General features: G+C 42.8%; 4 protein-coding genes across 4 annotated transcripts; all 4 read left to right on the plus strand.

The window, feature by feature from the left end:
• The first annotated feature begins 461 nt into the window (after positions 1 to 461).
• On the plus strand, positions 462 to 7172 carry LOC116618648. Its single transcript, XM_048726126.1, has 6 exons — positions 462 to 858; positions 1017 to 1061; positions 1390 to 1476; positions 1837 to 2045; positions 2808 to 4252; positions 5755 to 7172. Exons 1-6 carry the CDS (start codon positions 741 to 743, stop codon positions 6455 to 6457), a joined length of 2607 nt encoding a protein of 868 aa, XP_048582083.1. The 5' UTR covers positions 462 to 740; the 3' UTR covers positions 6458 to 7172.
• Positions 7173 to 8166: 994 nt separating this feature from the next.
• LOC125561771 lies at positions 8167 to 14624 on the plus strand. The gene is made up of 6 exons (XM_048726127.1): positions 8167 to 8329; positions 8488 to 8532; positions 8860 to 8946; positions 9288 to 9496; positions 10260 to 11704; positions 13207 to 14624. Exons 1-6 carry the CDS (start codon positions 8212 to 8214, stop codon positions 13907 to 13909), a joined length of 2607 nt encoding a protein of 868 aa, XP_048582084.1. The 5' UTR covers positions 8167 to 8211; the 3' UTR covers positions 13910 to 14624.
• A 445-nt stretch (positions 14625 to 15069) lies between these two features.
• LOC116618663 lies at positions 15070 to 18566 on the plus strand. Its single transcript, XM_048726129.1, has 6 exons — positions 15070 to 15780; positions 15939 to 15983; positions 16311 to 16397; positions 16740 to 16948; positions 17708 to 18489; positions 18551 to 18566. Exons 1-6 carry the CDS (start codon positions 15663 to 15665, stop codon positions 18564 to 18566), a joined length of 1257 nt encoding a protein of 418 aa, XP_048582086.1. The 5' UTR covers positions 15070 to 15662.
• LOC125561951 lies at positions 18542 to 20412 on the plus strand. Its single transcript, XM_048727039.1, has 2 exons — positions 18542 to 19152; positions 19533 to 20412. Exons 1-2 carry the CDS (start codon positions 18566 to 18568, stop codon positions 20233 to 20235), a joined length of 1290 nt encoding a protein of 429 aa, XP_048582996.1. The 5' UTR covers positions 18542 to 18565; the 3' UTR covers positions 20236 to 20412.
• Positions 20413 to 24084: the final 3672 nt, after the last annotated feature.

Raw genomic sequence — 24084 nt, forward strand, 5'->3', positions numbered from 1 at the left:
CTCGCAGTGTAGCATCCAGGAATAACAAGGCCAACTTCTCGTTTCCGTTTACCGCATACTTGAATCATTGCACTCGTCGCACGGTAAACGCTTGCTACGCAGGTTATAATTTAATGTGATCCTGGCTGAGACCAGAACCCCACTGCACTTGATGGATATGTTATATTATCAGTTTGCAAAGAATGCCCGTTTCCAATAAACGCCTCCTATCTATTGAACGCCACTTCTCGTCAGGTCCAAATCTGAGCGAAGTAGGGGGCTTTTAGCGGCAAAATAGTGCAACAAGAAGCAACTTATGCAGCGCTTACGAAAAAGACTTTTTCTTTCAAAAATGGTTCATTTTCATTTAAACATTTTACTTTTTCGTCGTTCTTTCGCGAGACGAGCGCAATCAATTCTGTGTATATATTGGTTTAATTTGCCATCCAAAAGGTCACGTAATCTATAGCGCAAGTCCCCTAATGAACATAGTTCCAGTTATAACAAGAAATTTGGGCTATCCCAGTTTGAGTTAGTCGAGTTTTGCTATTCGTTGATTGAAGATGCTGTGGTTCGTGGCCGAAAAAGTTATCGGAATGGGATTCGATTTGAATTAAAACCTACCCAAATCGGCTGAAAATGGAACCGACCCCGTGTATTCGTTCTAATTATGAGGCGCGCGCGTTTCGTCACGACCTCAATAATGACGTCACAATGGTAATCATACATTCCCGCAGTGCGCCAATGATCGGTATTTAGCCATGCTTTGGCTTATCGTGGGCGCTATTTTAGGCACTATCTTAGGGATTGTTGAATATCTCTACCCAGAACTACAGCTACTATATTTGCCGAAACTCATTGCAGGAAAGACATGTAATTGTAAGTAGAAAACGGAGATTGCAAAAGCTTGGGAAGCGACTCTGTGGCTCCGCTAGTAGAACGCGTTCCATCTCAACAGCTTGCTTTATTATCTTTTAAGATACTCTGGTTTATTTGCCATGAGTGGAGTTAGATTCAGATTTCTTTTGTTATTCCAGTGATTTTACAAATTGAAGGATCGTCATCTTCGGATCTACAATCAGGTAAATCCACTTATTTCAGTTTCAGGGCTTCTTGTCCGTCCGTCGGCCTGTTAATCTATCGGTCTTTCTGTTTGTCTTCTTATCTGCCTGTGTGTCTGTTTGTCTTCTACCTGTTTATCTTTATTTTCTATCATTTTTCTTCTTTCTGTCTCATTTTTCTTTTCTCATTTTTCGAATTGTCGATTTTCCTTCTTCTTTTTCTGCCTGTCTTCTTTCTTTCTTTTTCTTCCCTTTCTTTTTCTTTCATCGCGTCTCTTCTCCTATGACTTCTCTGTCTACCTGGTTATGTTTAGTTTAAGTACCCGACCCTCATTCTCCTTTTTCCCAGTGTTCCTGGAGGCAGGGCGCGGTAGTTTCGGATACTCGACGATCACACATATCCCAGATGTCCTTGGCACCAGTTTTAATTTGCCAGGTGAGTTTTTTTTTGTAAAACGAAAAGAATTAAATAATGTGGTATGATAATACCACGGTTAATTTGCCAAAAATAAATAAATAAATAAATAAATAAATAAATAAACATAGCCAAGTCTGTTACTTTACTAATGATATTTGATTGAAAGTTTCTCAGATACTTGATTGAATAAGACAATGGAAATGGATTCTTTGAGTCACTCGTTATGTGCAGAAGCTTAAAATGGCGGCGTGACTGGCTTTCTTTTATTTAACGCACAAGATTGTACGAAAAACTGTCGCTTACTTTTCAAGTAGAGTGTAATCCCAGAGCTTAGTAGGTTTAAAAGATGTATCACTTTATGTTTTCATTTCCGAGTAGTGAACATTGTGGCGGATGGCACAGCCCTCGCAGTCGTCCCCAATGAGGCACACCCACCCCCATGGGAGCAGCACATCCCGTTCATCTGGACCTATCTGGCGACGACCGTGCTACTCGTCATTATCATCCTGCTGGTCGACGCCTTGACAAAGAGCGATGCTGAAATGCGAGTGTTAAAACGTAGACCAACGAGCAGACGGCACAAAAGGGTGAGTACATAGTGAGGTAGAGTGCGTAGCAAGCCAAAATGGTTGGAAAAGAACAGAGACAGAGACGAGGCGCGCGAAGTCTACCCGTTATCTAAGTGAGGGCTTGCAGATGCTAATGATGTTAACCGCGTTCTGGTTGGCCTTGCGCGCGTTAGCCGCAATCTTGCGTTAGCCAAGAGGCGTACGGGGTCGGTTGCAAGGGTTCCCTTTCTCTGCATTAGCTCCATCCTTTCTTTCCTGGCGCGCGGGATCTATTCCTCATTTTTTCTTAAACCCTTTAAAAGTGAGGCAGTGCTGTGTTCTGGCATTTAGAAATGGGATTGGATCCTAAATATCCATCCATTTTTGACGTGAAACTAGTGCAAGAAAAGAATAACATATAACGTCACTGACACTTGTATCATCAGCTCAAAAAAAAAAAAAATCGCGGTGACTTTAAAAAAGTCAAACAGGAAATCTAGCTTCTAGACTCGTCCAAAAAGTACAAAAAGTACACACGGCCAGCGTCAAGTCTACACCAGCCGTCCTGAAATATTTAATGTTGTTTGTAATAGGAAATGACGTTACAGGTCGACCAATACCCTAAGCTTACTCCCCATACATCCCCGAGCACAGGAAACCAGGTCTAAAAACCTGGGACTAGGCTGAGCAAAGTCCTTGAGATTTCGAAATTATGGAGATGTCATCTGGACTTTTCATCTCCATAGTGGTCTCCAGAAGCGACCCATAATAAATAACGATACCATTCACTTATTTTCACAGAAGGACAAGAAATCTCGAGGTCTTAAAAGGCACAAGAAGCCTAAGAGTGTGCAGCTTCCTCTCTATAGGCTACCAAAGTCCAAGTCTCTCCCTGAGATGCGTACCCCTGCATTCACTGCCTTGCCTCGTTCAAGCTCCTTCAGTAACATGGACTTAAAGGGAGCCAAGCACTCCACACTTGAAGACGCGGTTTGCAGGATCCGAGCCCTTGCACAGTCCACTGTTATAACGACTGCAGGTCAATCACTTCTTGATGCTGTCAAAATCGATTGCATTTCGATTGCTAGGTCGAACTCCTTGCCAAGTATTATTGGGAACCCTCCTTCGGAGAGCGCTATAAAACCACGCTTGGTAAAAAGCCTGCCTGTTGCAGCAGCCGGCGCAAAATCTACTGAGATTGGACCGACTGTACATACGCTCCGTAATTATAACCTAATCGGGAGACTTCTCACCCGCATCAAATTCAAAAACACAGGAACTAGATACACGGCGCAGGATAACAAGAACGAGGAGTCAAGGGGGAGGCTCAAAACCGTCCCAATGAAGATCGCAAAGTTTAAAACATCCTCCATTTCTGATTTAACGGCTGGGAGCAAGAAGGCCACAGGGCGAGACAAAGCTTCTACTCAAAGATCCATTTCCGAGCCTTCCTTGTCAGTAGGAAGATCTAGCAAGGGTCAAGACCATCTGAAGAAGCCTTCCTTAATTGCCCGTGTTCTCAGTGTGCTCAAAAGGTTCAAATCAAGGAGACCCTCAAGATCTACCTCAGCTGATGTTGTTAGGCAAAAGTTCCATCAGGCTGGCCAGACCAAGCGTTGCTTGTCCGCTCCGGTTCTTTCCGAGTCGGATCCCCGCTTAATGCTGCTCTACGATGTGAACAGAGCAGACCATAGCCTGCTGCCATTCCTTGACCAAGAAGCAAATGGTACATTTGCTTTCTTCGAGAAGTCTTCAACACATCTGAAGACGGATGATCAGGAGTTCAACATCTTGCCTCAGACATCCCTCTTAGACCATGAACAAATTGAAACTATGACAGCACCGATTCCTGGTGAGGTTGATAGTACGGTAACATCAAAACCTGGTCAGACTGCTGTTGAAGTTGCAGAAGAGGCACTACTATGCGCCGAGCAGAAAGACTCCGAGATCAAGTCTCCTGCTTCTCTGCAACATGATGTTCTGTCAAACAAAACGCAGTTTTCAGAGGGATTCAGAGCTTCCACACAAAGCGAGCTGTCTGAAGAAAACAGTGGCGATCCTGCAATGGAGCCCGATCTTCCTGAAGTCTACGCATCACCTGCGGAGATTTTCGAGGACATGAAATGTCTTTTCCGCGCTCTTGTGGAAAATATCAAAACTCTGAACTCCTCTCCTCTTTCTACTATAACGGCCTGGAGTAACAGCATAAATGACACAATCACATCGGCTATCATCCCAGAGCAGAGGTAAGTTGAGAAACCTTGTTATTATACTTAGTTAACGTTTTACCTGAAGCAGAAGCGTTTATGACACATTTTCGTCTACTATCATCTCAGAGGGAATTGAAGAACACTCGCAAGCCACACCTGTTATTATGTCCATTTGATACTATAGAGAAATTCATCATCGATGAGGGAATTCTACGGTAAATTTTACGCGAAAAACGATATCGTTTTTCAAGTGAAATTTTTCGTGGAATTCACGAATTAATGAAGAATTATTCTTGAATCCTATGGTCAAATTCTTTTTATATGGTTGAAGAGACTTTTATGCGCTATTTTTAGTTGTCGAAGAAGAAGTTCGTAGTTGTTATTTTACCAGCCAATGAAAGGCGAGCATTGTTTTTACATGCGATCTATCACGTTCAGAAAGTTAAATCCATTTTGTTCTCAGAAAAAGAGACAACGGTTTGATGGCGGCATCTTTATTCTCGACGGTACAATCAATAGCTGGAAATTTATCGGATTGAGCACAAACGCTCTAAGAAGTAATCTCCTACAAAATCTGTAAGGATTGGAAGTTCTTACCTAAGATGGGAAAATGGACAGATCAAAACAGAAAAGAGTTTTCACTTAAAACGCGTGTCCGTTCAAATTTAGAATCATGACTTCCTCCTGATTGATAGTAAACATAAAGGTTGACAGCAATGCCCATTGGGGGAGTTGTTAAAATGAGTTCCAGAAACAGACCGATGCTCACTGCAACAGCGAGAAACCGGTTGTGGTACAGAGGCTCAGGATTTTTACGCTTGGTGGGTAGCGAATCTGGTGCTTTTTTCTGTTGTTGTAGGCCGTGATACACTCTTTGAATGCTTGTATTTCGGTTGAAATATAAGTAGCAATTGTATTTTCATTCATGGTTTTTTGTCTTTACTGCGCCAAGTCGCCGTTTGTTTCCTACTCGCAAGGGTCAAAGGATTGGAAAGTTTTTCAACTTCTGGCAAATTCAGACTAAATCTCAGAGCGAAAGTTTCTTCCTAAACAAGTCCATCCATCCATGCCAAAACTAGTTTGATGAGAACTTTGCTTTTCTCAGCTAAGCTAAGTTTGAAAGATATGATTCGCGTTGGGAAAAATTTCGCGGTACACCTGTGCTTTCATTGAATTCCACTCAACTATTGAATTCCACAAAGGGTCTCACTTTGTTTTGACCAATGAGAGCGCGCGTATGAATTTGACTATAGGATTCAAAATGAAAATTTAACATATTTTACAGACTTCCGCGAATTATTCACATAATTTCTTAAAGCGATGGCTCTTGACCGATCTTTGTGTATTCAGACTCATCTTGTTGTCCTAACGTTTTTTGACGAGAAATTGGTTCCGCAAGTGATTAGAGTAGATCAAAACCTTTATTTGAAAACAAATCAGAACACAGGGATCGCGTTGATAATACAGTTGCGTCACTCTGTAATACCCATCCATAAAATTTTCACTTCTGTCGTTAACGTAAGATTTTCTTGATCTAGCTCCAAGACCCAATCGCCCAAGCCAAACAAGATCAAGTATTGCCAACTCGTGACCAGGGGGACAAGACATCAAGGCTGGTACGACCTAGCTTGTCCCGGCGTGCAGTGCGCGACCATGGCGTACCTTGCGGTGCTAAGATCCTGCATCAAAGACATCAGAAAATGGACATCACAAGACCTTGACTCTCTGATCAAGACAGGGGACAAGGAGCACAGCAAACGGCTAACGGAGGTCAAGCTTACCCAGAGCTCAGCCCTCCTCATCGACGAACTAAACCTTCAGATCAAAGTCTGGAATCGTCAGTTTATCGTACAGAAAGAGGTCTGCTGTGGTGACATCATCAAGGATGTCAGCTCATGGACGGATGAGTGTACCGATCCATATCTCCCCCTGGAACGCAGCTTTGAGCAACTGAAATACTATAACAAGTTTCTACTCCGCTTCATGAACCTGACCATCGCTATTATTCGAACGTCGACTGGCTGGATTATGTACGATTCGCACGCCAGGGATAACGAAGGATACGCTGATCCTGATGGATTTTCTGTTCTCTTGGCGTTTGATGACGTCACGAGCGTGATTAAACATATTCGGCAGTTTGTGGACTGCAAAGGATTTCTGGAGATGTCTAACTTGCCGTTAAACGAATGGCAGCGATCGTATGAGTTGGTCGGCTTAACTGTTATGCTATCTGGGAGATGATACGTCCTAGGGATTCTGCTTGGGATGTCTGTATCTGTGTCAATGTCCATCCAATGGTCATCTTGAGATGTATCTATCACTGCTTTTACTGGGAAAAAATCTCGAGCAAAGGTGGTTTAAGCCTGAGACTTCATATCAAAACTACTATTACTGGAAAATAAATCTTAAGCCAAGGTGGTTTAAGCCTGAGATTTCTTTTCGTCACTACTATTGCAGGAAAATAAATCTTAAGCCAAGGTGGTTTAAGTATGAGATTTCTATTTATCACTACGTCTGGAAAATTAATTTTAAGCCAAGGTGGAGAACAGCACTCAGCGTACCTAACCCCGGTGGTACCATCTACGTTAGATAGGAGTACAGCACTGAACTTACCTTACCCAGTAGTACCATCTACCTTAGATAGGAGAACAGCACTCAACCTACCTAACCCCAGTGGTACCATCTACCACAAATAGGAGGACAGCACTCAACCTACCTAACCCCAGTGGTACCATCTACCACAAATAGGAGAACAGCACTCAACTTACCTAACCCCAGTGGTACCATATCTACCACAAATAGGAGAACAGGATCTTTGATAGAGAACTTAGCCCTACAAGTATTTTATTTACTTTATTTTATTATATTTAGCAAAATAGGTTTGAGTACTTTTTGGTAGATGATCTGTTGATCCGTGCATACTGTAAATGACCCAATAAAACCCCTATATCAAGAACGCCTCTGATCTAATGAACGCCCCCCCCCCCCCCTAAGCTTACAAGTTTGTAATAAACGCCCCCTGTATTTAACGACCCCCTCCCCTTCCCCGCTCCCTTCTCTGCCAGCTTAAAAACAAACGACATAGGAATTCCGGAAATATAAATGGTAATTTAATTGCCATCTTGCTTAATCGACACTGGTACTGAAAAGCGAGTAGCGTCTTGTTCAATGTCAAGTCCAAAATAAGGGTACCGGTCTTTAACGTTCCTGATCTTATTTCTTAGGATGTCAGCAATTTTCTTTCGTTTTGTCCTCGCAGTGTAGCATCCAGGAATAACAAGGCCAACTTCTAGTTTCCGTTTACAGCATACTTGAATCATTGCACTCGTCGCACGGTAAACGCTTGCTACGCAGGCTATAATTTAATGTGATCCTGGCTGAGACCAGAACCCCACTGCACTTGATGGATATGTTATATTATCAGTTTGCAAAGAATGCCCGTTTCCAATAAACGCCTCCTATCTATTGAACGCCACTTCTCGTCAGGTCCAATCTGAGCGAAGTAGGGGGCTTTTAGCGGCAAAATAGTGTAACAAGAAGCAACTTATGCAGCGCTTACGAAAAAGACACAATTTTTCTTTCAAAAATGGTTCATTTTCATTTAAACATTTTACTTTTTCGTCGTTCTTTCGCGAGACGAGCGCAATCAATTCTGTGTATATATTGGTTTAATTTGCCATCCAAAAGGTCACGTAATCTTTAGCGCAAGTCCCCTAATGAACATAGTTCCAGTTATAACAAGAAATTTGGGCTATCCCAGTTTGAGTTAGTCGAGTTTTGCTATTCGTTGATTGAAGATGCTGTGGTTCGTGGCCGAAAAAGTTATCGGAATGGGATTCGATTTGAATTAAAACCTACCCAAATCGGCTGAAAATGGAACCGAACCCGTGTATTCGTTCTAATTATGAGGCGCGCGCGTTTCGTCACGACCTCAATAATGACGTCACAATGGTAATCATACATTCCCGCAGTGCGCCAATGATCGGTATTTAGCCATGCTTTGGCTTATCGTGGGCGCTATTTTAGGCACTATCTTAGGGATTGTTGAATATCTCTACCCAGAACTACAGCTACTATATTTGCCGAAACTCATTGCAGGAAAGACATGTAATTGTAAGTAGAAAACGGAGATTACAAAAGCTTGGGAAGCGACTCTGTGGCTCCGCTAGTAGAACGCGTTCCATCTCAACAGCTTGCTTTATTATCTTTTAAGATACTCTGGTTTATTTGCCATGAGTGGAGTTAGATTCAGATTTCTTTTGTTATTCCAGTGATTTTACAAATTGAAGGATCGTCATCTTCGGATCTACAATCAGGTAAATCCACTTATTTCAGTTTCAGGGCTTCTTGTCCGTCCGTCGGCCTGTTAATCTATCGGTCTTTCTGTTTGTCTTCTTATCTGCCTGTGTGTCTGTCTGTCTTCTATCTGTTTATCTTTATTTTCTATCATTTTTCTTCTTTCTGTCTCATTTTTCTTTTCTCATTTTTCGAATTGTCGATTTTCCTTCTTCTTTTTCTGCCTGTCTTCTTTCTTTCTTTTTCTTCCCTTTCTTTTTCTTTCATCGCGTCTCTTCTCCTATGACTTCTCTGTCTACCTGGTTATGTTTAGCTAAGTACCCGACCCTCATTCTCCTCTTTCCCAGTGTTCCTGGAGGCAGGGCGCGGGAGTTTCGGATACTCGACGATCACACATATTCCAGATGTCTTTGGCACCAGTTTTAATTTGCCAGGTGAGTTTTTTTTTTGTAAAACGAAAAGAATTAAATAATGTGGTATGATAATACCACGGTTAATTTGCCAAAAATAAATAAATAAACATAGCCAAGTCTGTTACTTTACTAATGATATTTGATTGAAAGTTTCTCAGATACTTGATTGAATAAGACAATGGAAATGGATTCTTTGAGTCACTCGTTATGTGCAGAAGCTTAAAATGGCGGCGTGACTGGCTTTCTTTTATTTAACGCACAAGATTGTACGAAAAACTGTCGCTTACTTTTCAAGTAGAGTGTAATCCCAGAGCTTAGTAGGTTTAAAAGATATATCACTTTATGTTTTCATTTCCGAGTAGTGAACATTGTGGCGGATGGCACAGCCCTCGCAGTCGTCCCCAATGAGGCACACCCACCCCCATGGGAGCAGCACATCCCGTTCATCTGGACCTATCTGGCGACGACCGTGATACTCGTCATTATCGTCCTGCTGGTCGACGCCTTGACAAAGAGCGATGCTGAAATGCGAGTGTTAAAACGTAGACCAACGAGCAGACGGCACAAAAGGGTGAGTACATAGTGAGGTAGAGTGCGTAGCAAGCCAAAATGGTTGGAAAAGAACAGAGACAGAGACGAGGCGCGCGAAGTCTACCCGTTATCTAAGTGAGGGCTTGCAGATGCTAATGATGTTAACCGCGTTCTGGTTGGCCTTGCGCGCGTTAGCCGCAATCTTGCGTTAGCCAAGAGGCGTACGGGGTCGGTTGCAAGGGTTCCCTTTCTCTGCATTAGCTCCATCCTTTCTTTCCTGGCGCGCGGGATCTATTCCTCATTTTTTCTTAAACCCTTTAAAAGTGAGGCAGTGCTGTGTTCTGGAATTTAGAAATGGGATTGGATCCTAAATATCCATCCATTTTTGACGTGAAACTAGTGCAAAAAAAGAAAAACATATAACGTCACTGACACTTGTATCATCAGCTCAAAAAAAAAAAAAAATCGCGGTGACTTTAAAAAAGTCAAACAGGAAATCTAGCTTCTAGACTCGTCCAAAAAGTACAAAAAGTACACACGGCCAGCGTCAAGTCTACACCAGCCGTCCTGAAATATTTAATGTTGTTTGTAATAGGAAATGACGTTACAGGTCGACCAATACCCTAAGCTTACTCCCCATACATCCCCGAGCACAGGAAACCAGGTCTAAAAACCTGGGACTAGGCTGAGCAAAGTCCTTGAGATTTCGAAATTATGGAGATGTCATCTGGACTTTTCATCTCCATAGTGGTCTCCAGAAGCGACCCATAATAAATAACGATACCATTCACTTATTTTCACAGAAGGACAAGAAATCTCGAGGTCTTAAAAGGCACAAGAAGCCTAAGAGTGTGCAGCTTCCTCTCTATAGGCTACCAAAGTCCAAGTCTCTCCCTGAGATGCGTACCCCTGCATTCACTGCCTTGCCTCGTTCAAGCTCCTTCAGTAACATGGACTTAAAGGGAGCCAAGCACTCCACACTTGAAGACGCGGTTTGCAGGATCCGAGCCCTTGCACAGTCCCCTGTTATAACGACTGCAGGTCAATCACTTCTTGATGCTGTCAAAATCGATTGCATTTCGATTGCTAGGTCGAACTCCTTGCCAAGTATTATTGGGAACCCTCCTTCGGAGAGCGCTATAAAACCACGCTTGGTAAAAAGCCTGCCTGTTGCAGCAGCCGGCGCAAAATCTACTGAGATTGGACCGACTGTACATACGCTCCGTAATTATAACCTAATCGGGAGACTTCTCACCCGCATCAAATTCAAAAACACAGGAACTAGATACACGGCGCAGGATAACAAGAACGAGGAGTCAAGGGGGAGGCTCAAAACCGTCCCAATGAAGATCGCAAAGTTTAAAACATCCTCCATTTCTGATTTAACGGCTGGGAGCAAGAAGGCCACAGGGCGAGACAAAGCTTCTACTCAAAGATCCATTTCCGAGCCTTCCTTGTCAGTAGGAAGATCTAGCAAGGGTCAAGACCATCTGAAGAAGCCTTCCTTAATTGCCCGTGTTCTCAGTGTGCTCAAAAGGTTCAAATCAAGGAGACCCTCAAGATCTACCTCAGCTGATGTTGTTAGGCAAAAGTTCCATCAGGCTGGCCAGACCAAGCGTTGCTTGTCCGCTCCGGTTCTTTCCGAGTCGGATCCCCGCTTAATGCTGCTCTACGATGTGAACAGAGCAGACCATAGCCTGCTGCCATTCCTTGACCAAGAAGCAAATGGTACATTTGCTTTCTTCGAGAAGTCTTCAACACATCTGAAGACGGATGATCAGGAGTTCAACATCTTGCCTCAGACATCCCTCTTAGACCATGAACAAATTGAAACTATGACAGCACCGATTCCTGGTGAGGTTGATAGTACGGTAACATCAAAACCTGGTCAGACTGCTGTTGAAGTTGCAGAAGAGGCACTACTATGCGCCGAGCAGAAAGACTCCGAGATCAAGTCTCCTGCTTCTCTGCAACATGATGTTCTGTCAAACAAAACGCAGTTTTCAGAGGGATTCAGAGCTTCCACACAAAGCGAGCTGTCTGAAGAAAACAGTGGCGATCCTGCAATGGAGCCCGATCTTCCTGAAGTCTACGCATCACCTGCGGAGATTTTCGAGGACATGAAATGTCTTTTCCGCGCTCTTGTGGAAAATATCAAAACTCTGAACTCCTCTCCTCTTTCTACTATAACGGCCTGGAGTAACAGCATAAATGACACAATCACATCGGCTATCATCCCAGAGCAGAGGTAAGTTGAGAAGCCTTGTTATTATACTTAGTTAACGTTTTACCTGAAGCAGAAGCGTTTATGACACATTTTCGTCTACTATCATCTCAGAGGGAATTGAAGAACACTCGCAAGCCACACCTGTTATTATGTCCATTTGATACTATAGAGAAATTCATCATCGATGAGGGAATTCTACGGTAAATTTTACGCGAAAAACGATATCGTTTTTCAAGTGAAATTTTTCGTGGAATTCACGAATTAATGAAGAATTATTCTTGAATCCTATGGTCAAATTCTTTTTATATGGTTGAAGAGACTTTTATGCGCTATTTTTAGTTGTCGAAGAAGAAGTTCGTAGTTGTTATTTTACCAGCCAATGAAAGGCGAGCATTGTTTTTACATGCGATCTATCACGTTCAGAAAGTTAAATCCATTTTGTTCTCAGAAAAAGAGACAACGGTTTGATGGCGGCATCTTTATTCTCGACGGTACAATCAATAGCTGGAAATTTATCGGATTGAGCACAAACGCTCTAAGAAGTAATCTCCTACAAAATCTGTAAGGATTGGAAGTTCTTACCTAAGATGGGAAAATGGACAGATCAAAACAGAAAAGAGTTTTCACTTAAAACGCGTGTCCGTTCAAATTTAGAATCATGACTTCCTCCTGATTGATAGTAAACATAAAGGTTGACAGCAATGCCCATTGGGGGAGTTGTTAAAATGAGTTCCAGAAACAGACCGATGCTCACTGCAACAGCGAGAAACCGGTTGTGGTACAGAGGCTCAGGATTTTTACGCTTGGTGGGTAGCGAATCTGGTGCTTTTTTCTGTTGTTGTAGGCCGTGATACACTCTTTGAATGCTTGTATTTCGGTTGAAATATAAGTAGCAATTGTATTTTCATTCATGGTTTTTTGTCTTTACTGCGCCAAGTCGCCGTTTGTTTCCTACTCGCAAGGGTCAAAGGATTGGAAAGTTTTTCAACTTCTGGCAAATTCAGACTAAATCTCAGAGCGAAAGTTTCTTCCTAAACAAGTCCATCCATCCATGCCAAAACTAGTTTGATGAGAACTTTGCTTTTCTCAGCTAAGCTAAGTTTGAAAGATATGATTCGCGTTGGGAAAAATTTCGCGGTACACCTGTGCTTTCATTGAATTCCACTCAACTATTGAATTCCACAAAGGGTCTCACTTTGTTTTGACCAATGAGAGCGCGCGTATGAATTTGACTATAGGATTCAAAATGAAAATTTAACATATTTTACAGACTTCCGCGAATTATTCACATAATTTCTTAAAGCGATGGCTCTTGACCGATCTTTGTGTATTCAGACTCATCTTGTTGTCCTAACGTTTTTTGACGAGAAATTGGTTCCGCAAGTGATTAGAGTAGATCAAAACCTTTATTTGAAAACAAATCAGAACACAGGGATCGCGTTGATAATACAGTTGCGTCACTCTGTAATACCCATCCATAAAATTTTCACTTCTGTCGTTAACGTAAGATTTTCTTGATCTAGCTCCAAGACCCAATCGCCCAAGCCAAACAAGATCAAGTATTGCCAACTCGTGACCAGGGGGACAAGACATCAAGGCTGGTACGACCTAGCTTGTCCCGGCGTGCAGTGCGCGACCATGGCGTACCTTGCGGTGCTAAGATCCTGCATCAAAGACATCAGAAAATGGACATCACAAGACCTTGACTCTCTGATCAAGACAGGGGACAAGGAGCACAGCAAACGGCTAACGGAGGTCAAGCTTACCCAGAGCTCAGCCCTCCTCATCGACGAACTAAACCTTCAGATCAAAGTCTGGAATCGTCAGTTTATCGTACAGAAAGAGGTCTGCTGTGGTGACATCATCAAGGATGTCAGCTCATGGACGGATGAGTGTACCGATCCATATCTCCCCCTGGAACGCAGCTTTGAGCAACTGAAATACTATAACAAGTTTCTACTCCGCTTCATGAACCTGACCATCGCTATTATTCGAACGTCGACTGGCTGGATTATGTACGATTCGCACGCCAGGGATAACGAAGGATACGCTGATCCTGATGGATTTTCTGTTCTCTTGGCGTTTGATGACGTCACGAGCGTGATTAAACATATTCGGCAGTTTGTGGACTGCAAAGGATTTCTGGAGATGTCTAACTTGCCGTTAAACGAATGGCAGCGATCGTATGAGTTGGTCGGCTTAACTGTTATGCTATCTGGGAGATGATACGTCCTAGGGATTCTGCTTGGGATGTCTGTATCTGTGTCAATGTCCATCCAATGGTCATCTTGAGATGTATCTATCACTGCTTTTACTGGGAAAAAATCTCGAGCAAAGGTGGTTTAAGCCTGAGACTTCATATCAAAACTACTATTACTGGAAAATAAATCTTAAGCCAAGGTGGTTTAAGCCTGAGATTTCTTTTCGTCACTACTATTGCAGGAAAATAAATCTTAAGCCAAGGTGGTTTAAGTATGAGATTTCTATTTATCACTACGTCTGGAAAATTAATTTTAAGCCAAGGTGGAGAACAGCACTCAGCGTACCTAACCCCGGTGGTACCATCTACGTTAGATAGGAGTACAGCACTGAACTTACCTTACCCAGTAGTACCATCTACCTTAGATAGGAGAACAGCACTCAACCTACCTAACCCCAGTGGTACCATCTACCACAAATAGGAGGACAGCACTCAACCTACCTAACCCCAGTGGTACCATCTACCACAAATAGGAGAACAGCACTCAACTTACCTAACCCCAGTGGTACCATATCTACCACAAATAGGAGAACAGGATCTTTGATAGAGAACTTAGCCCTACAAGTATTTTATTTACTTTATTTTATTATATTTAGCAAAATAGGTTTGAGTACTTTTTGGTAGATGATCTGTTGATCCGTGCATACTGTAAATGACCCAATAAAACCCCTATATCAAGAACGCCTCTGATCTAATGAACGCCCCCCCCCCCCTAAGCTTACAAGTTTGTAATAAACGCCCCCTGTATTTAACGACCCCCTCCCCTTCCCCGCTCCCTTCTCTGCCAGCTTAAAAACAAACGACATAGGAATTCCGGAAATATAAATGGTAATTTAATTGCCATCTTGCTTAATCGACACTGGTACTGAAAAGCGAGTAGCGTCTTGTTCAATGTCAAGTCCAAAATAAGGGTACCGGTCTTTAACGTTCCTGATCTTATTTCTTAGGATGTCAGCAATTTTCTTTCGTTTTGTCCTCGCAGTGTAGCATCCAGGAATAACAAGGCCAACTTCTAGTTTCCGTTTACAGCATACTTGAATCATTGCACTCGTCGCACGGTAAACGCTTGCTACGCAGGCTATAATTTAATGTGATCCTGGCTGAGACCAGAACCCCACTGCACTTGATGGATATGTTATATTATCAGTTTGCAAAGAATGCCCGTTTCCAATAAACGCCTCCTATCTATTGAACGCCACTTCTCGTCAGGTCCAAATCTGAGCGAAGTAGGGGGCTTTTAGCGGCAAAATAGTGTAACAAGAAGCAACTTATGCAGCGCTTACGAAAAAGACACAATTTTTCTTTCAAAAATGGTTCATTTTCATTTAAACATTTTACTTTTTCGTCGTTCTTTCGCGAGACGAGCGCAATCAATTCTGTGTATATATTGGTTTAATTTGCCATCCAAAAGGTCACGTAATCTTTAGCGCAAGTCCCCTAATGAACATAGTTCCAGTTATAACAAGAAATTTGGGCTATCCCAGTTTGAGTTAGTCGAGTTTTGCTATTCGTTGATTGAAGATGCTGTGGTTCGTGGCCGAAAAAGTTATCGGAATGGGATTCGATTTGAATTAAAACCTACCCAAATCGGCTGAAAATGGAACCGAACCCGTGTATTCGTTCTAATTATGAGGCGCGCGCGTTTCGTCACGACCTCAATAATGACGTCACAATGGTAATCATACATTCCCGCAGTGCGCCAATGATCGGTATTTAGCCATGCTTTGGCTTATCGTGGGCGCTATTTTAGGCACTATCTTAGGGATTGTTGAATATCTCTACCCAGAACTACAGCTACTATATTTGCCGAAACTCATTGCAGGAAAGACATGTAATTGTAAGTAGAAAACGGAGATTGCAAAAGCTTGGGAAGCGACTCTGTGGCTCCGCTAGTAGAACGCGTTCCATCTCAACAGCTTGCTTTATTATCTTTTAAGATACTCTGGTTTATTTGCCATGAGTGGAGTTAGATTCAGATTTCTTTTGTTATTCCAGTGATTTTACAAATTGAAGGATCGTCATCTTCGGATCTACAATCAGGTAAATCCACTTATTTCAGTTTCAGGGCTTCTTGTCCGTCCGTCGGCCTGTTAATCTATCGGTCTTTCTGTTTGTCTTCTTATCTGCCTGTGTGTCTGTCTGTCTTCTATCTGTTTATCTTTATTTTCTATCATTTTTCTTCTTTCTGTCTCATTTTTCTTTTCTCATTTTTCGAATTGTCGATTTTCCTTCTTCTTTTTCTGCCTGTCTTCTTTCTTTCTTTTTCTTCCCTTTCTTTTTCTTTCATCGCGTCTCTTCTCCTATGACTTCTCTGTCTACCTGGTTATGTTTAGCTAAGTACCCGACCCTCATTCTCCTCTTTCCCAGTGTTCCTGGAGGCAGGGCGCGGGAGTTTCGGATACTCGACGATCACACATATTCCAGATGTCTTTGGCACCAGTTTTAATTTGCCAGGTGAGTTTTTTTTTTTGTAAAACGAAAAGAATTAAATAATGTGGTATGATAATACCACGGTTAATTTGCCAAAAATAAATAAATAAACATAGCCAAGTCTGTTACTTTACTAATGATATTTGATTGAAAGTTTCTCAGATACTTGATTGAATAAGACAATGGAAATGGATTCTTTGAGTCACTCGTTATGTGCAGAAGCTTAAAATGGCGGCGTGACTGGCTTTCTTTTATTTAACGCACAAGATTGTACGAAAAACTGTCGCTTACTTTTCAAGTAGAGTGTAATCCCAGAGCTTAGTAGGTTTAAAAGATATATCACTTTATGTTTTCATTTCCGAGTAGTGAACATTGTGGCGGATGGCACAGCCCTCGCAGTCGTCCCCAATGAGGCACACCCACCCCCATGGGAGCAGCACATCCCGTTCATCTGGACCTATCTGGCGACGACCGTGATACTCGTCATTATCGTCCTGCTGGTCGACGCCTTGACAAAGAGCGATGCTGAAATGCGAGTGTTAAAACGTAGACCAACGAGCAGACGGCACAAAAGGGTGAGTACATAGTGAGGTAGAGTGCGTAGCAAGCCAAAATGGTTGGAAAAGAACAGAGACAGAGACGAGGCGCGCGAAGTCTACCCGTTATCTAAGTGAGGGCTTGCAGATGCTAATGATGTTAACCGCGTTCTGGTTGGCCTTGCGCGCGTTAGTCGCAAACTTGCGTTAGCCAAGAGGCGTACGGGGTCGGTTGCAAGGGTTCCCTTTCTCTGCATTAGCTCCATCCTTTCTTTCCTGGCGCGCGGGATCTATTCCTCATTTTTTCTTAAACCCTTTAAAAGTGAGGCAGTGCTGTGTTCTGGCATTTAGAAATGGGATTGGATCCTAAATATCCATCCATTTTTGACGTGAAACTAGTGCAAGAAAAGAATAACATATAACGTCACTGACACTTGTATCATCAGCTCAAAAAAAAAAAAAAAAAAAATCGCGGCGACTTTAAAAAAGTCAAACAGGAAATCTAGCTTCTAGACTCGTCCAAAAAGTACACACGGCCAGCCTCAAGTCTACACCAGCCGTCCTGAAATATTTAATGTTGTTTGTAATAGGAAATGACGTTACAGGTCGACCAATACCCTAAGCTTACTCCCCATACATCCCCGAGCACAGGAAACCAGGTCTAAAAACCTGGGACTAGGCTGAGCAAAGTCCTTGAGATTTCGAAATTATGGAGATGTCATCTGGACTTTTCATCTCCATAGTGGTCTCCAGAAGCGACCCATAATAAATAACGATACCATTCACTTATTTTCACAGGAGGACAAGAAATCTCGAGGTCTTAAAAGGCACAAGAAGCCTAAGAGTGAGCAGCTTCCTCTCTATAGGCTACCAAAGTCCAAGTCTCTCCCTGAGATGCGTAACCCTGCAATCACTGCCTTGCCTCGTTCAAGCTCCTTCAGTAACATGGACTTAAAGGGAGCCAAGCACTCCACACTTGAAGACGCGGTTTGCAGGATCCGAGCCCTTGCACAGTCCCCTGTTATAACGACTGCAGGTCAATCACTTCTTGATGCTGTCAAAATCGATTGCATTTCGATTGCTAGGTCGAACTCCTTGCCAAGTATTATTGGGAACCCTCCTTCGGAGAGCGCTATAAAACCACGCTTGGTAAAAAGCCTGCCTGTTGCAGCAGCCGGCGCAAAATCTACTGAGATTGGACCGACTGTACATACGCTCCGTAGTTGTAGCCTAATCGGGAGACTTCTCACCCGCATCAAATTCAAAAACACAGGAACTAGATACACGGCGCAGGATAACAAGAACGAGGAGTCAAGGGGGAGGCTCAAAACCGTCCCAATGAAGATCGCAAAGTTTAAAACATCCTCCATTTCTGATTTAACGGCTGGGAGCAAGAAGGCCACAGGGCGAGATAAAGCTTCTACTCAAAGATCCATTTCCGAGCCTTCCTTGTCAGTAGGAAGATCTAGCAAGGGTCAAGACCATCTGAAGAAGCCTTCCTTAATTGCCCGTGTTCTCAGTGTGCTCAAAAGGTTCAAATCAAAGAGACCATCAAGATCTACCTCAGCTGATGTTGTTAGGCAAAAGTTCCATCAGGCTGGCCAGACCAAGCGTTGCTTGTCCGCTCCGGTTCTTTCCGAGTCGGACCCCCGCTTAATGCTGCTCTACGATGTGAATAGAGCAGACCATAGCCTGCTGCCAATCCTTGACCAAGAAGCAAATGGTACACTTGCTTTCTTCGAGAAGTCTTCAACACATCTGAAGACGGATGATCAGGAGTTCAACATCTTGCCTCAGACATCCCTCTTAGACCATGAACAAATTGAAACTATGACAGCACCGATTCCTGGTGAGGTTGATAGTACGGTAACATCAAAACCTGGTCAGACTGCTGTTGAAGTTGCAGAAGAGGCACTAATATGCGCCGAGCAGAAAGACTCCGAGATCAAGTCTCCTGCTTCTCTGCAACATGATGTTCTTTCAAACAAAAGGCAGTTTTCAGAGGGATTCAGAGCTTCCACACAAAGCGAACTGTCTGAAGAAAACAGTGGCGATCCTGCAATGGAGCCCGATCTTTCTGAAGTCTACGCATCACCTGCGGAGATTTTCGAGGACATGAAATGTCTTTTCCGCGCTCTTGTGGAAAATATTAAAACTCTGAACTCCTTTCCTCTTTCTACTATCACGGCCTGGAGTAACAGCATAAATGAAAGAATCACATCGGCTATCATCCCAGAGCAGAGGTAAGTTGAGAAACCTTGTTATTATGTCCATTTTATACTATAGAGAAATTCATCATCGATGAGGGAATTCTACGGTAAATTTTACGCGAAAAAAGAATATCGTTTTTCAAGTGAAATATTTCGTGGAATTCACGAATCACTAAAGAATTATTCTTGAATCCTATGGCTCTTGACCGATCACTGTGTATTCAGACTCATCTTGTTGTCCTTACGTTTTTTGACGAGAAATTGGTTCCGCAAGTGATTAGAGTAGATCAAAACCTTCATTTAAAAACAAATCAGAACACAGGGATCGCGTTGATAATACAGTTGCGTCACTCTGTAATACCCATCCATAAAATTTTTACTTCTGTCGTTAACGTAAGATTTTCTTGATCTAGCTCCAAGACCCAATCGCCCAAGCCAAACAAGATCAAGTATTGCCAACTCGTGACCAGGGGGACAAGACATCAAGGCTGGTACGACCTAGCTTGTCCCGGCGTGCAGTGCGCGACCATGGCGTACCTTGCGGTGCTAAGATCCTGCATCAAGGACATCAGAAAATGGACATCACAAGACCTTGACTCTCTGATCAAGACAGGGGACAAGGAGCACAGCAAACGGCTAACGGAGGTCAAGCTTACCCAGAGCTCAGCCCTCCTCATCGATGAACTAAACCTTCAGATCAAAGTCTGGAATCGTCAGTTTATCGTACAGAAAGAGGTCTGCTGTGGTGACATCATCAAGGATGTCAGCTCATGGACGGATGAGTGTACCGATCCATATCTCCCCCTGGAACGCAGCTTTGAGCAACTGAAATACTATAACAAGTTTCTACTCCGCTTCATGAACCTGACCATCGCTATTATTCGAACGTCGACTGGCTGGATTATGTACGATTCGCACGCCAGGGATAACGAAGGATACGCTGATCCTGATGGATTTTCTGTTCTCTTGGCGTTTGATGACGTCACGAGCGTGATTAAACATATTCGGCAGTTTGTGGACTGCAAAGGATTTCTGGAGATGTCTAACTTGCCGTTAAACGAATGGCAGCGATCGTATGAGTTGGTCGGCTTAACTGTTATGCTATCTGGGAGATGATACGTCCTAGGGATTCTGCTTGGGATGTCTGTATCTGTGTCAATGTCCATCCAATGGTCATCTTGAGATGTATCTATCACTGCTTTTACTGGGAAAAAATCTCGAGCAAAGGTGGTTTAAGCCTGAGACTTCATATCAAAACTACTATTTCTGGAAAATAAATCTTAAGCCAAGGTGGTTTAAGTATGAGATTTCTATTTATCACTACGTCTGGAAAATTAATTTTAAGCCAAGGTGGAGAACAGCACTCAGCGTACCTAACCCCGGTGGTACCATCTACGTCAGATAGGAGTACAGCACTCAACTTACCTAACCCCAGTGATACCATCTACCACAAATAGGAGAACAGCACTCAGCGTACCTAACCCCAGTGGTACCATCTACCACAAATAGGAGAACAGCACTCAACTTACCTAACCCCAGTGGTACCATATCTACCACAAATAGGAGAACAGGATCTTTGATAGAGAACTTAGCCCTACAAGTATTTTATTGACGTTATTTTATTATATTTAACAAAATAGGTTTGAGTACTTTTTGGTAGATGATCTGTTGATCCGTGCATACTGTAAATGACCCAATAAAACCCCTATATGAAGAACGCCTCTGATCTAATGAACGCCCCCCCCTTAAGCTTACAAGTCTGTAATAAACGCCCCTCTCTAATAAACGCCCCCTGTATTTAACGACCCCCTCCCCTTCCCCGCTCCCTTCTCTGCCAGCTTAAAAACAAACGACATAGGAATTCCGGAAATATAAATGGTAATTTAATTGCCATCTTGCTTAATCGACACTGGTACTGAAAAGCGAGTAGCGTCTTGTTCAATGTCAAGTCCAAAATAAGGGTACCGGTCTTTAACGTTCCTGATCTCATTTCTTAGGATGTCAGCAATTTTCTTTCGTTTTGTCCTCGCAGTGTAGCATCCAGGAATAACAAGGCCAACTTCTCGTTTCCGTTTACCGCATACTTGAATCATTGCACTCGTCGCACGGTAAACGCTTGCTACGCAGGCTATAATTTAATGTGATCCTGGCTGAGACCAGAACCCCACTGCACTTGATGGATATGTTATATTATCAGTTTGCAAAGAATGCCCGTTTCCAATAAACGCCTCCTATCTATTGAACGCCACTTTTCGTCAGGTCCAAATCTGAGCGAAGTAGGGGGCTTTTAGCGGCAAAATAGTGCAACAAGAAGCAACTTATGCAGCGCTTACGAAAAAGACAATTTTTCTTTCAAAAATGGTTCATTTTCATTTAAACATTTTACTTTTTCGTCGTTCTTTCGCGAGACGGGCGCAATCAATTCTGTGTATATTTTGGTTTAATTTGCCATCTAAAAGGTCACGTAATCTTTAGCGCAAGTCCCCTAATGAACATAGTTCCAGTTATAACAAGAAATTTGGGCTATCCCAGTTTGAGTTAGTCGAGTTTTGCTATTCGTTGATTGAAAATGCTGTGGTTCGTGGCCGAAAAAGTTATCGGAATGGGATTCGATTTGAATTAAAACCTACCCAAATCGGCTGAAAATGGAACCGACCCCGTGTATTTGTTCTAATTATGAGGCGCGCGCGTTTCGTCACGACCTCAATAATGACGTCACAATGGTAATCATACATTCCCGCAGTGCGCCAATGAGCGGTATTTAGCCATGCTTTGGCTTATCGTGGGCGCTATTTTAGGCACTATCTTAGGGATTGTTGAATATCTCTACCCAGAACTACAGCTACTATATTTGCCGAAACTCATTGCAGGAAAGACATGTAATTGTAAGTAGAAAACGGAGATCGCAAAAGCTTGGGAAGCGACTCTGTGGCTCCGCTAGTAGAACGCGTTCCATCTCAACAGCTTGCTTTATTATCTTTTAAGATACTCTGGTTTATTTGCCATGATTGGAGTTAGATTCAGATTTCTTTTGTTATTCCAGTGATTTTACAAATTGAAGGATCGTCATCTTCGGATCTCCAATCAGGTAAATCCACTTATTTCAGTTTCAGGGCTTCTTGTCCGTCCGTCGGCCTGTTAATCTATCGGTCTTTCTGTTTGTCTTCTTATCTGCCTGTGTGTCTGTCTGTCTTCTATCTGTTTATCTTTATTTCTATCATTTTTCATCTTTCTGTCTCATTTTCCTTTTCTCATTTTTCGAATTGTCGATTTTCCTTCTTCTTTTTCTGCCTGTCTTCTTTCTTTCTCTTTCTCCCCTTTCTTTTTCTTTCATCGCGTCTCTTCTCCTATGACTTCTCTGTCTACCTGGTTATGTTCAGCTAAGTATCCGACCCTCATTCTCCTCTTTCCCAGTGTTCCTGGATGCAGGGCGCGGGAGTTTCGGATACTCGACGATCACACATATCCCAGATGTCTTTGGCACCAGTTTTAATTTGCCAGGTGAGTTTTTTTTTGTAAAACGAAAAGAATTAAATAATGTGGTATGATAATACCACGGTTAATTTTCCAAAAATAAATAAATAAATAAATAAACATAGCCAAGTCTGTTACTTTACTAATGATATTTGATTGAAAGTTTCTCAGATACTTGATTGAATAAGACAATGGAAATGGATTCCTTGAGTCACTCGTTATGTGCAGAAGCTTAAAATGGCGGCGTGACTGGCTTTCTTTTATTTAACGCACAAGATTGTACGAAAAACTGTCGCTTACTTTTCAAGTAGAGTGTAATCCCAGAGCTTAGTAGGTTTAAAAGATATATCACTTTATGTTTTCATTTCCGAGTAGTGAACCTTGTGGCGGAGGGCACAGCCCTCGCAGTCGTCCCCAATGAGGCACACCCACCCCCATGGGAGCAGCACATCCCGTTCATCTGGACCTATCTGGCGACGACCGTGCTACTCGTCATTATCGTCCTGCTGGTCGACGCCTTGACAAAGAGCGATGCTGAAATGCGAGTGTTAAAACGTAGACCAACGAGCAGACGGCACAAAAGGGTGAGTACATAGTGAGGTAGCGTGCGTAGCAAGCCAAAAGGGTTGGAAAAGAAGAGAGACAGAGACGAGGCGCGCGAGGTCTACCCGTTATCTAAGTGAGGGCTTGCAGATGCTAACCGCGTTCTGGTTGGCCTTGCGCGCGTTAGTCGCAAACTTGCGTTAGCCAAGAGGCGTACGGGGTCGGTTGCAAGGGTTCCCTTTCCCTGCATTAGCTCCATCCTTTCTTTCCTGGCGCGCGGGATCTATTCCTCATTTTTTCTTAAACCCTTTAAAAGTGAGGCAGTGCTGTGTTCTGGCATTTAGAAATGGGATTGGATCCTAAATATCCATCCATTTTTGACGTGAAACTAGTGCAAGAAAAAAAAAACATATAACGTCACTGACACTTGTATCAGCAGCTCAAACAAAAAAAAAATCGCGGTGACTTTAAAAAGGTCAAACAGGAAATCTAGCTTCTAGACTCGTCCAAAAAGTACAAAAAGTACACACGGCCAGCCTCAAGTCTACACCAGCCGTCCTGAAATGTTTAATGTTGTTTGTAATAGGAAATGACGTTACAGGTCGACCAATACCCTAAGCTTACTCCCCATACATCCCCGAGCACAGGAAACCAGGTCTGAAAACCTGGGACTAGGCTGAGCAAAGTCCTTGAGATTTCGAAATTATGGAGATGTCATCTGGACTTTTCATCTCCATAGTGGTCTCCAGAAGCGACCCATAATAAATAACGATACCATTCACTTATTTTCACAGGAGGACAAGAAATCTCGAGGTCTTAAAAGGCACAAGAAGCCTAAGAGTGTGCAGCTTTCTCTCTATAGGCTACCAAAGTCCAAGTCTCTCCCTGCGATGCGTACCCCTGCATTCACTGCCTTGCCTCGTTCAATCTCCTTCAGTAACATGGACT

The sequence above is a fragment of the Nematostella vectensis genome, chromosome 4, assembly GCF_932526225.1.
Source record: "Nematostella vectensis chromosome 4, jaNemVect1.1, whole genome shotgun sequence".
NCBI classification, from domain to species: Eukaryota; Metazoa; Cnidaria; class Anthozoa; order Actiniaria; family Edwardsiidae; genus Nematostella; species Nematostella vectensis.